This window comes from Sinocyclocheilus anshuiensis, unplaced genomic scaffold (assembly GCF_001515605.1).
Source record: "Sinocyclocheilus anshuiensis isolate Anshui unplaced genomic scaffold, SAMN03320099.WGS_v1.1 scaffold3609, whole genome shotgun sequence".
In the NCBI taxonomy this organism is placed as follows: Eukaryota; Metazoa; Chordata; class Actinopteri; order Cypriniformes; family Cyprinidae; genus Sinocyclocheilus; species Sinocyclocheilus anshuiensis.
The window spans coordinates 94,258-107,864 of NW_015556144.1; the positions used below are offsets into that span (position 1 = coordinate 94,258).

The following is a 13,607-nucleotide window of genomic DNA, read 5'->3' on the forward strand; positions in this document are numbered from 1 at the left end:
TTTTTATATTTTTATATATTTAAAGCGAGTTTTTTGGGCAGTGTAGAGTAGGGCTTGTTGTTTGTCATTTCTCCGATCACAAATGCAGACATGGTTTTATGTTTATGCGGCACGGCGTGATGCAACGCGTAAAAAGACAGTAAAAGTCCTTTTACTGTAAATAATCCATAATTATGTCCCCACTGGATGCAACGAATGCCTCTTTATAATGGGTTTTCATGTTTTTGTCTCGTCGCTCCGGCCGGACAGGGCATCATCACAGTATGGTGAGGGGCGTAACATTTCTGTCACACGCTTGAGGTATTCGGCCAATCATAACGCACTGGATAGCTGGCCAATCACAGCATACCTCGCTTTTTCAGACCGATGAGCTTTGTAAAAATCGACGCGTTTCAGAAAGGCGGGGCATGGAGGAGAAACAATAATGTACAGTATGTGGAAAATAATGTGTTTTTTTTAACCTTAAACCGCATAAACACATTTCATTACACCAAATACACCAAATAATGTTCTTTTTAGCAGCATCATATGACCTCTTTAAGTACATTAAATTTGTGCGTACTGTTAATCTTAATATGTTAATATACATAAAAGCATAAAAAAATTATGCACAGGAAGTTCCAGGAGTGATGATTCAGATGACTCAGAGAATCATTTTGCTGAATGAATCGACTCAGTAAAAGTGTTCGTGAAGAACTAGACATTAAAAATAGTCAGATAAATATAAAATTATTGATTTATAGATGTTGATTATATCTATAGAAATAACACATTTTACCATTATTGCAGAATATGTCTATATTTAGAACTATTTAAGCAGTTTGAGAGCATAGGGAAACTATTACATCATTCGCAGTGCTAAAGAGTTTTTTTTTGGTGTGTTTTACTTGATTCAGTTATCTGACTGGTTGAGATTTCTTTGCAGAATCATGGGTAATGTAGTCGTTCTCCAGGAGTTCCACATTTAAACACAAGTATTGTTAATAATGTAAGCATACCATCGATTAACAACCTTGTAACTGACAGTAGATCTGCCTTTAATGGATTATGAGTTAGCTTTAAAATCAATTCCCTTATGAAAAAAATGAATGGGATTGTTGCATTCTATTGGGTGACAAAACTACATTTCCCATGATTCTCTTTGGCTGCACAAGTCACAAAGATAAAATACAGAGTAAAGTGTAAATTAGGCACCTAATGCACATCCTTTCCTCTTCTTTTTGTTGCAAGAATTCTGAAACAAAAAAAAAGCTTAAAAATGTCCAATACATAGATTTTTTTTTCTGAACAAAATTAGCAAAAAGATAATTAGCTATGGCTTGTAAGTGCAACTTGAAGGCAGCAACACTTGACTTACCTTCATGGTACTGAAAAATTTAGTTAAAGTTAGTGGCATTGTTCCTTTCAGTTGGCTAAACCCAAGACTGATGCTAAATGTATTAATTTGCATTTATGCATTATGCATTTTATCGAAAGCAACTTAAAAAATTAAAGCAAATGTAAATAGTAAGTGCAAATTTAATATTATACAATTTGTGCCAGTAGATAAGCAGTGTAATTTAGCAGATAAATTACATGATATTGTACTGTGAGGAAGGTGAAGGCTATTCTGAATATTCATCACCTTTATACAGGGCTTATGTTTAGGAAGTTTGCCAGCTTCCCACATGCTAATGCTAGCGCATGAAGTGTTCCAGACCCTTCGTTCTGTGCCGTGCAAGCGCTCAGAGCATCATTAGTACAGAGCCAAATCTGCATTAAAACAGCAGCGAGCATGACTAATAAACACAAATCTGTTCATGCCATGTAAGATGCTCTCTTAACTAAGGGCTTTGGTGCTGCATCATGTGCTAAAAGCTGCTTTAGTTGCCTTTAGAGTAGAGCGCAATCGAGTTTCCATGAAGTGATGCTTGGTGATTTATTTATATCCATTTTTGAAGGCTGCTGTAGTGAGCATACTGACAAAAATGTGAAATTAGTACTAGCCATCGTCTCTTTGCTCATTGTGTCTCATTTTATGGATGTAGTAATTAATAGTGATGGTTAAAACACATCTGCGATCATGACAGACCTCCATTAAAATCATTTTCTCTCCTACCAATCCATATATGCACAATCATTTCAGTCTGCTACATTTAATCTGGAAATATAGCCGATGCTCATGCTGCATTCCATTCATCGGCTGAATAACACTGATTAGTTTTGGCATTGTATTGATTGATTGAATGATTGATAGTCTCTCTGTCTGCAGGTCAGATGATTCCTCCCCAGTCTCAACCACTGACCACAGAGGGCAAGAATGACGTGAGCCGTGAAAACAGTGCTGTGGACTTCAGCAAGGTAAAGATGCAGAATGAAATATAAGTACACTACTTGTCAAAAGTTTGGAAACATTACAAGGCTGCATGTATGTGCTAAAAAAATACAGCAAAACAGTAATATTGTGAAATATTATTACAATTTCAAATAACTATTTTCTATGTTACTATATTTTAAAATGTAATTTATTCCTGTGATGCAAAGCTGAATTTCCAGCATCATTACTCCAGTCTTCAGTGTCACATGATCCTTCAGAAATCATAATAAAATGCTGATTTGCTGCTCAGGAAACATTTCTGATTATTATCAATGTTGAAAACAGTTGTGCTACTTAATATTTATGCAGAAATCATGATATACAACCATTCAAATATGGGTGGGGGGTGTTTAATAGAAATGAATGCTTTTGTATTTTGTCAAATTATGTATTAAATTACCATATTGACCCGAATATAAGACGATGTTTTTTTCTTGGAAATACATCTGAAAAAAACGCAGTCGTCTTATATTCAGGGTCTAGACTTTGACATGTAAATAATACACCCACAACAATAGGTGGCGCCAAATACGCATAAAACGAGTGTGCCATGAAATACGTAATGTAATCAGGGTCGTCTTATATTCGGGCCAATACGGTAATTATTAATTAAAAGATTCTGTTTCAAATAAATGCTGTTCTTTTGAATTTTCTATTCATCAAGAAACTCGAAACACCTGAAACCTGAAAATGTTTCCACAAAATATTAAACAGCAAAAACTGTTTTTAACATTAATAATAAGAAGAACCATGATCAATAACTGAGCACCAGTAATAATTGAGCAGCAAATCAGCATAATGATTTCTGAAGAATCATGTGGCACTGAAGACTGGAGTAATGATGCTGAAAATTCAGCTTTGCATCACAGGAATAAATTACATTTTAAAATATATTCAAATAGAATATAGTTATTTCAAAGTGTAATAATATTTTACAATATTACTGCTTTTACTGTATTTTTGATCAAATAAATGCAGCCTTTTTTAGCATAAAATACTTCTTTCAAAAGCATTAAAAAAATCTTAACCCCAAACTTTTGAAAGGCAGTTTATATAACCAGATGTGATGCATCATGTTTTTATTGCACAAAAGCAAAATAAATAATAATAATAATTTTAACATTAATTACATTAAAAGTACATGCATTTTCTTGCTGAATGCAATATAATGTAGAATTATAAAAACATGCAATTATTTCCAAACATTTTATGGATGTTCTTAATCCCCCCCCCCGCAAAAACACAAATTTTACTGCATTCTATAGTGAAATGTCCTTTCAATTCTATTCTCATAAATATTTCACCATATATAGTGAAGTATCTTAAAGCTTCTTTTAAAATAACTAACACTTTTACAGTGTGACTTACAGTCCAGTACAGTACATAGAGGTCTGTGTGTTTTCTCTGAAGCCGTCTGTTCTGGGAAGAGGGATTATGCTTCAAACACACTGTGGTTGAAACCCTCTTTACCTGACATTAGACTGTTCTGTTTCTTGTATTAAGTGGGTATTATGTTGTGATCCCATGAACAGATGAGCAGGCAGCTGCGGTGCTGTCAGGTTCACAGGGGTCGTGATGAAATGCTGCAATTAAAATAGAGAGTAATATTATGAAATCTTACGCAACACATGGCCTTTTGCATTATGCAAACATACATAATCTCTTTTTTTTTTCTGTACATCATTTTGACCTTGGACCCTAAACCAGTCTTAAGAGCACATTTACACAGAAAACAGAATTCCAGAATTCTACAAAGAGCTTTATGGATTTTTTTTTTAATGCTTTTTAATATTGCATATCGAGATTTGAAAATCAAATCTCATATCCTATATATGGATGGGTTGCGTAATTATGGTGACTTCAAAAAACCAGCACACTGAGGTTAAGTTTTTTTTTTGTATTATTGAGGTACTGTTTTTATTTATATTTTGAATTAGTTTCAAATTATTTTAAAATTTCCATTGAAATTTGAGTTAACTTTTTAGTAATTGTGTGTTTTTGTCATTTTATATATATTTTTTGTTTGAACATTTATTTTATTTAAAGTAACAAAAATGTTTTTGTTAATATTTTGAATTAGATTTTATTTTTAGTTAAAGTTTTAGTAATTTTGCTGTGTTTTTGTCATTTTATTATTATCATTTTTTAAGTATGTTTATTTAGTTTTAGTTATTTTAATATTTCAACTTAAACTAAGCAAAAATGCGAAATGTTGTCTTGGCAACTAGCCGAAATAAAAAGAAGTTAATTTTTTTTTAATACATAATTTATTTTATTTGAGTTAATGTATATTTTATTTAAAGTATTGGACTTTTTTTTATGGTTTTGGCTTTATAATAATCCTGATTATAACCTACACAGTCTTTTGATCTTTTCTGAATGAATTAAGTAACTGATCAAACATGTTCTTGTCCCATAATTTCCCCCCCAAAAACACCTAGAACACCCTAGCAACCTCCTACCAACCAAGATCACCATAGCAACCGACTAGCAACACTGTAGAAACTGCAAAAGTATTCACGCTCCACAAGGCTAACACTCTTTTAAACTCTCTTTAGTCTGTCCATTTATTTATTTAGATTAGCTTACGGTCTGTATGACGAACCAGTTCAAAACATCCATGCAAGACTGTTCTCAATATGCCTGTGTATTTCTCATCTAGTGATGCAGGAACCTGACTCTGCATAATGATTTGTGTGTAGATAGACCTGCACTTCATGAAGAAGATTCCTCCGGGTGCAGAGGCCTCTAATGTGTTGGTTGGAGAGCTGGAGTTTCTGGACAGGCCCATCGTGGCGTTTGTCCGCCTCTCTCCTGCCGTACTGCTGAACGGCCTGGCGGAAGTTCCCATCACCACCAGGTGAACGTCTTGGTGAACAGCTTGTGAAAGCCAACATAAGAACACAGTTACATTACTGTTTTGTGCCTCATCTCTCAGGTTCCTGTTCATCCTGCTGGGGCCTCTGGGTAAAGGACCACAATATCACGAGATTGGCAGATCAATTGCTACCTTGATGACAGATGAGGTAAGAGGACATGCTGTTTACAGTACTTTGTTTTAACAAAGTACTGTTTGTATTGACTTTGTATTTTTGATCCAGAGGCATTTTATAATCATTCAAAATAGATTTTATAAAAACTGATTCTAAATTCTGATTGAATGAGCTGCATTTGAAGTTATTATGAAAATGAAGGTTCACTTATATTAAATTGTCAACTCAAAATTATTTTATTAAATATTTTATTTTTTTTATTTATATTTGTGTAATCAAACATGATTTTTTTTAAATGACACAAACCAAGTATTTAGTTATGAAAATGAAAGTCCACTTACATAGTGGTCAACTTGAATTAATTTTATTAAATCATTATATTATATATTATATTATTGTTTATTTTTGTGTATATTTTATATTGATATTTATATTTTATTTTATTGTTTTATTTTTATTTTACAATTCCAATTTCTGTAATTTGTTCGAACGGGAATTTTTAGAGTGACACAAAGTGACTAATTAATTATGAAAACGGACGTTGTCATCTTTAAATTATTTATTATATTATTTTTATTTTTTGTATATATTTTATATTTTTTATATTTATGGTTTTATTTTTATCTGATTTCTGTAATTGGATCAAACAAGAGTTTTTAGAGTGACACTAACCAAATAATACCACAGAAAACATCGAGGACTTCATCAAATCCATCAAAAATGATGTCCCTTTAAAAAAATAAAAATAAAATAAATAAATAAATAACTGAATGGTATTATATTATTTTTATTTTTTGTATATATTTTATATTTTTTATATTTATGGTTTTATTTTTATCTGATTTCTGTAATTGGATCAAACAAGAGTTTTTAGAGTGACACTAACCAAATAATACCACAGAAAACATCGAGGACTTCATCAAATCCATCAAAAATGATGTCCCTTTAAAAAAATAAAAATAAAATAAATAAATAAATAACTGAATGGAAATGGAAAAAAACATACAAATTAATGATCTATCAACACAATATTCCAAAGAGAAAGATATTTTCTATGCAAGATATTTTTTTATTATATAAAATTGTCTGTTTTTGTCATCCACTCAAACCAAACGTACGTTTACTCAACTGTGATAAAAGAAAGCTAACTAATATGATTTATATCTTTTAAAAATTGTTTAATATTTTATCCAACATAGAGAGACATAAAAATGTACTTCATGGAAGGAGTGACCCATTAATTATAATAAATGTAACTCATTATTGAAGACTGCCATCTGTTGCTTTGCTTTGCTTTCTATCTAAAAACTCCCCACAAATTTCTGACCGTGAGGGGTTATTGTTTTAGTAAACTGGATTTCATGCAGACTGAAGCCGTCTCACAGAGATGAGAGGACTGGAGACTCCTGAGGTCTTTCACAACTCAGCACATTCTCTCTTACTTAGTCTTAGAGGTGCAGAGGAGACTTGCAGAACAGCCCTAATAACATGCAAATGACTGCTAATTAGCCAGAAAACCACCCTTGTGCCAAGCTGCTGCTTGATGTTGCCAAGGCAACATCTCAGGACGTTATCGAAGAGCATGAAAATTAGAATATGTACTTTTTTCCAGGCTTCCAGTATAAAAGAGTCTTAAAGAAATAACTTGTCTTTAAATGAAAAACATTCATTTACTGCATTGTTTTCTTTCTTTCAACACAAACAGCTACTACTCTCAGAATTCTGTTTATATCTCGCAATTCTGACTTTTTTTCTCAGAATTCTACATTTATATCTTGCAATTCTGACTTTTTTCTCAGAATTCTACATTTATATCTTGCAATTCTGACTTTTTTCTCAGAATTCTACATTTATATCTTGCAATTCTGACTTTTTTCTCAGAATTCTACATTTATATCTTGCAATTCTGACTTTTTTTGTAATTCTGAGTTTACATCTCACAATTCTGACTTTTTTCAATTGTGAGTTTATATCTTGCAATTCTAATTTTTTTCTTGCAATTGCGAGTTTATATGCCACAATTCTGTTTTTTTTTTCTCAGAATTCTGTTTATATCTCACAATTCTGACTTTTTTGTCTGAATTCGAAATTCTGAGTTTACTTTTCGCAGTTCTGACCTTTTTTCTCAAGAATTCAGTGTTTAAAGTTCTGATTTTTTTCTTCTTGTTTTTGGAATTATTAATTATTAATTATTTTTTATGACTTTTTTTCTCAGAATTCTGAGTTTATGTCTCGCAATTATGACTTTTTTTCTCAGAATTCTAAGTTTACATCTCACAATTCTGACTTTTTTCAATTGTGAGTTTATATCTTGCAATTCAAATTTTTTTCTTGCAATTGCGAGTTTATATGCCACAATTCTGTTTTTTTTTCTCAGAATTGAGAGTTTATATTTTGCATTTCTAACTTTATTTATACAAATATAAATACAAATAAAAAACAGAAATATTTATATATAAAAAAAAGTCATATAAACTCAGAATGACTTTTTTAAATATATATATTCCGCGGTGGAAATCAACATCCATACAATTTTTGACTAAGAATGTTCCGGTTTTGTCTTTTGTAGGTTTTCCATGATGTGGCCTATAAAGCTAAAGACCGCAATGATCTGATTGCTGGAATCGATGAATTTCTTGACCAGGTTACAGTTCTGCCGCCAGGAGAATGGGACCCGTCAATCAGGATAGAGCCACCAAAAAACGTCCCGTCCCAGGTCAGTGGAACAGAAACTAATGTATGGACCAGAGAAACTTACAGCAAGACAACACAGAGCTCATATGTAGGATAGAAAACAGAAGGATTGAAGTTTATTTACTCTTAGTCAAAAGACTACATTTATGTTTCTGGTGATCTGAAAAGGCTTTTGATCTGAAGACATCTGAAAAAGGTTTTGTACACAAATACAAATTGTGCATAAATAGACATTTCTGTACAAAAGGAATCTTTTAGTTTCATTGACAGGGATGAGGTGCAGTGCGCGGTGAAGGAAAAGCATCAAGAAGTGCTCATCATGCATATTCCTCCTTCAGAAGTGTTTGGCATTATTGTGGTTATTATCAAATCAAAAACTGTTTGTTAAGTCAAATTCAGTGTTGTCTGTCACACATGTACAGTAAGTCACGTGATATAATGCACATGATTTATAAAAGCACAGCTGGCTGTGAATCTCCATCTGGTTATAAAGATTAAAATGGAGCATTTACTGTTGAAATCTCTATCTAGAAAATCCTGAAGAGAGGATTAACTATAACACTGCACTCTTAAAAAAAAGAAAAGAGTGAAAAATGCTGTTCAATGATATAAGCAATGTTCAGTGCTGTTCAATGATATAAGAGCAGCACGCAGACATTCTTAAAAAAAAAAGCATTAAAAATCCTACATCTTATTAAGCAAGAATGAATTAAATTGATCACAAGTGACAGTAGAAACATTTATGTAACAAAAATATTTGTAAATGCTGTACTTTTGACCTTTCTATTGATCAAATAATCCTGAAAAAATAAAAAGTATCAAGGTTTCCACAAAAATATGAAGCAGCGCAACTGTTTTCAACACTGATAATAATCAGAACTGTTTCTTGAGCAGCAAATCAGCATATTAGAATGATTTCTGAAGGATCATGTGACTCTGAAGACTGGAGTAATGATGCTGAAAATTCAGCATTGAAAATATATTAACATTATAAACGGTTATTTTCAATTGTAATTAATACAAGTTTACCGTATTTTGATCAACTGAATGCAGCCTTAAATGAGCATTCAAAAGCATTAAAAAAATCTTACACTCTAAAAAATGCTGGGTTAAATACAACCCAGTGCTGGGTAAAATAGGGACAAACCCAGCAATTGGGCTGTTTTGACCCAGCGGTTGGGTTAAATGTTAAACCCAACCGCTGGGTCAAAACAACCCAATTGCTGGGTTTGTCCCTATTTTACCCAGCACTGGGTTGTATTTAACCCAGCATTTTTTAGGGTGTACCAACCAAAAACTTTTAAATGAAAGTGTAGGTTTAGAACCACATGCTAGTGAGTAAATGATGATAACACAAACTACACTCTAAAAAATGCTGGCTTGTTTCAACCCAACTTTGGGTCAAATATGGACTAACCCAGCTGTTGAGTTAAATATTTTAACCTAAAAGCTGGGTTAGTCCATATTTTACCCAAAGTTAGGTTGAAACAACCCAGCATTTTTTAGAGTGTAAGATAATATTTATAACAACATAAGGTAATCACCCAAAGTTGGGTTGAAACAACCTAGCATTTTTTTTAGAGTGTATGCAGTGTAATTATGGCTATATAGGTTAGTTAAATATATGCAATTAAGACAAGACCAATCATAATGCAGTATGCAAATGTTATGATGACATCATAGCTGTCTACAAAACAAATGTCTGCATGTTAAGCAGGTCGAATTAATTGCAGTAGTTGAACATGTACAGTCACAGATTTAGAAGCAACACTAACCAGACATTTGAGGAATATGACTGCTCTCACAGTCTCTGTGTCTGATATAACAGGAGAAGAGAAAGATCCCTGCAGTGCCTAATGGAGAGCTGGCAGAGACGGAGGAACATGGTGGACATGGAGGCCCTGAGCTGCAGCGCACCGGGAGGTCAGTCTGGAGTGTGTGTGTGTGTGTGTGTGTGTAGACACATCAGAATCACATGTCAGTTTGTGTGAAAGCCTTTGAAAATAAAAATCTCCTTTTAGAGGAAATGGGGGGTGTCTCCTGCTTTTTAGATGTTTTTTTCCTGTGTCCTCTAGAGCAGCGGTTCTCAATTCCAGTCCTCGCGACCCCTCGCTCTGCACATTATGTATATTTCTCTTATCACTTCAGACGTTTGTTCTATTCGACCGTAAGTGCCCTGCGAAATGGAATTCACAGGATATTCCACCATGATTCCAGTTGGAAGGGAACGTACATGTTCACGCGAGACGTGAATTTAAATTGTATTTATTTACACAGGTATGTCACACTTCACACTTCTCTAGTAAGTTTGGTCTCAGGTCATGCGGGGAGCTCTCTTCTAACGAGCTGATGATCTGAATCAGGTGTGTTAAATAAGAGAGACATGCAAAATATGCCGAGCTTATTTCAGAAGAGATTTGAATGTAATCTTAACAACTGTGCCTAGATACCAAAGTCTGCAATCGAATATCTGAGATCAGGATGAACTCTTTTATCATTTATCGTTACATTTTTTCCAAATTATCTGAGCTGTTATTCACATTTTATTGATCTATACACATATTTCTTTAAATTAATTTTAGGAGAAACATCTAAAACAAAGTTGATACATTTTTGTATTATCAGGGTTATTATAGTTCATTAAAACTAAAACCTTAATAAAACATTTTTGTTACTTGAAATAAAATAAACTTGAACTGAAATAAAATATAAAAGAATATTTTTCATTTAACTTGATGTGAAACTGAAATAAATATGACTAAAATGATGTAGATATTTAAAACAAACAAAAACTAATAAAAATGACAAAAGTACTAAAACTTTGAAATTAAAATGAAACAGAAAATATAAAAATAAAAACTAATTCAAAACATTAATAAGACTATAATAATTTCTCAATGATAACAAAATAACACTGTGTATTACATTTTTTTTAAATGTGAAGTTTAATTATGGAAATTAAGTATAATCTGATTAAATATAAATAGCATAAATTTTGGAACAGAAATCTGAATATTGGATAAAGCCAGTTTCAAAATTCTTGTTTGATTTTGTTGACATATTACAGTAGGTTTTTACAGAGGGGATTTTGGATTTCTCTATTTATCACTCCACAAATCAGAAAATATTCTCAGTAGCCAGACGGAAATATATTTTCACCATTTTCTTAGGAATAATGTGTTGTATAAAATCATGCAAATGATATCTGAACAAACCTCTCTGTAAAAACCTTCAGAATATAGATAGGAATAAAACTGTGAAGATTTAGTGTGGTGTATGTAGGTGCTGCTGAATTAGAGAAAAAAAACTCATTTGGATATGTATTGTAATTGAAATGGACAGACACACGTAGATAAAGTACAATAAAATAAACACTTAAACGTGTATCTTGGACGTTTTCTGTTCATTTGTCTGAAACTGTGTTATGAAAAGCCAAATAATCCAAAATCTCAAAAGTGACCATTGCAGGAAAAAAAAGAAAAGAAAAAGTTTTTGCCTGTATGTCTCGCCTTAAACACAACGGCTTAATTCCATAAACTATGAAAGACAACCTCGGAGAAATAAAATGTTCCTCTTTGAAGACAAATGTCTGTAAAAGGTCACGCAGCTCACCGTTGTGTTCATTATGACAGTTAAAGGGCACACACTGTAATAATGTAGATCTTTTAGGACGATGGTTTCATTCTGTACTACAATGTAACCGAGAGCCGTGCCACTGAAGACCAGGTTTTCGACTCTCCAGTGAACTGGACAGATGCCATGTTTGACATTTGGTCACACTCTTCCTGTTGAGTGACAGTTTTCACAACTTTGAGTGACTTTCTCTCTTCTCACAACAATAATCCCCTTCTGTTCTCAGATGGCTCTTTTCTCCCAAATGGTTATCTGATCAGCCCTAATTAATATTTCTTTCTGGTTAAAGAATTATGCCTTAAATAGTATGTATGCACTGTGCACAAAATGTAGTTTTTCTGTATGCATGGAATATCTGGATGATATTTGCCAAATTGTGCTACAGAAAATATGCTTTACCAAAATGCAGTGCTCTCAATTTGACCTTGCATTTCCAGTGCAACAAATGCATTGGATGTAATATCTGCTTTGATTTTAACCTCTTTTTTTACTAATTTTTATCAGACTGACAAATCTTGATTAAACAAAATTTGATTAAAATGAATTAAATACTGGATTTTAAATGTAAAATAGCAGAAAGCTGGACACCACTCACTGAATTGGTTGAATATTTTTACGATTTTATTCTTATATTTATGTGCTACATTGATTTCAGTTTTCTATATTATTCTGAATCATCCATCATTTTTGCCACACCAGTCACCAGGTGGGTGAATTGTGAAAATGTACTGTTTAAAGTATTTATTCCAGACTATGAAATTGTATTTAGCATTGACAAAATTAAAATATATATTTTTGTTCCCATGACAGTGCAACTGTTTTTTCATATGCAAGACGCACCAGACTTTCTGTCTTGCTGTGAAACAACACTGGTCAGAAAACCGTGAATTCATGTGAGGAATATTTCACATATGTGTCGGCACATGAAGAAAAAAACCATCCAGCCATCCTATAGATAAACTTCTTTTTCTGTTTGTTGTTAGATGTGCGACCTGCGAGGAATTCGTTGCACTCCAAAAATAAAATAATAAATCAATCAGTAATAATAGTTTGAAAATGAAGCCTATTTTTAGGTGCATTAAAATAGTTTTGCATTGTGACATTATTTTCATGAGAATTGCACACATTTTGAGGGTTTTGTTTCCAAATTCCTATTATTCTCATTACTGCAATACAGTACAGTAAATAAAATTTTTTTTGCATTATAGTAATGACAGTTTGGAAGAAGATTTTTTAATTGTCATGTAAATAATTGCCTGGTAAGTGTTTATTTTGCACGTAATTCTCTGTGGAATGTAACACTGTGAATTTAGTTTAAGCCAGTTTTCCACCTCTTTCCGCAGCTCAGACGGCAGTAATCTTGTGTCTGGTGTTTTTTGTCAGGTTTTTTGGTGGATTGGTTCTGGATGTGAAGAGGAAGGCTCCGCACTTCCTGTCGGATTTCACAGATGCGCTCAGCCTGCAGTGTTTGGCCTCTTTCCTGTTTCTGTACTGCGCCTGCATGTCCCCTGTTATCACCTTCGGAGGACTGCTGGGAGAAGCCACAGAGGGACGCATAGTAAGAACACCTGAACACATGCATGCACATTTGCCTCGTTGGCTAGTCATTAATATTTAAATCTATATTAATGTAGTCATGTAAACATGATGCTTTGTGACATTTTCTCCCCTTTTCCCAGAGTGCAATTGAATCGCTGTTTGGAGCCTCCATGACTGGAATTGCTTACTCGCTATTTGCCGGACAGCCTCTCACTATTCTGGGCAGCACTGGACCCGTTCTGGTGTTTGAGAAAATATTATTCAAATTCTGCAAGTATGTCTAATATAAAGATCTCAGTGTTTTATATTTTGCTTAGTGCAAACACTAATTTAAATTTTATAAATGAATTAAGGAAAATAATTTACTATCTATCTATCTATCTATCCATCAA

General features: G+C 32.9%; 1 protein-coding gene across 1 annotated transcript in view; it reads left to right on the forward strand.

Annotated features, from left to right (window-relative positions):
* Nucleotides 1-13,499, forward strand: part of LOC107676283 (sodium-driven chloride bicarbonate exchanger-like) — a 48,407-nt gene extending 34,908 nt beyond the window's left edge. Inside the window, exons 8-14 of the mRNA XM_016470815.1 lie at nt 2,252-2,340; nt 5,059-5,216; nt 5,295-5,382; nt 7,919-8,065; nt 9,872-9,966; nt 13,060-13,234; nt 13,356-13,499. Of these exons, the coding sequence (XP_016326301.1) occupies nt 2,252-2,340; nt 5,059-5,216; nt 5,295-5,382; nt 7,919-8,065; nt 9,872-9,966; nt 13,060-13,234; nt 13,356-13,499 (896 nt within the window). The remainder of the gene's footprint in view (nt 1-2,251; nt 2,341-5,058; nt 5,217-5,294; nt 5,383-7,918; nt 8,066-9,871; nt 9,967-13,059; nt 13,235-13,355) is intronic.
* Nucleotides 13,500-13,607: the final 108 nt, after the last annotated feature.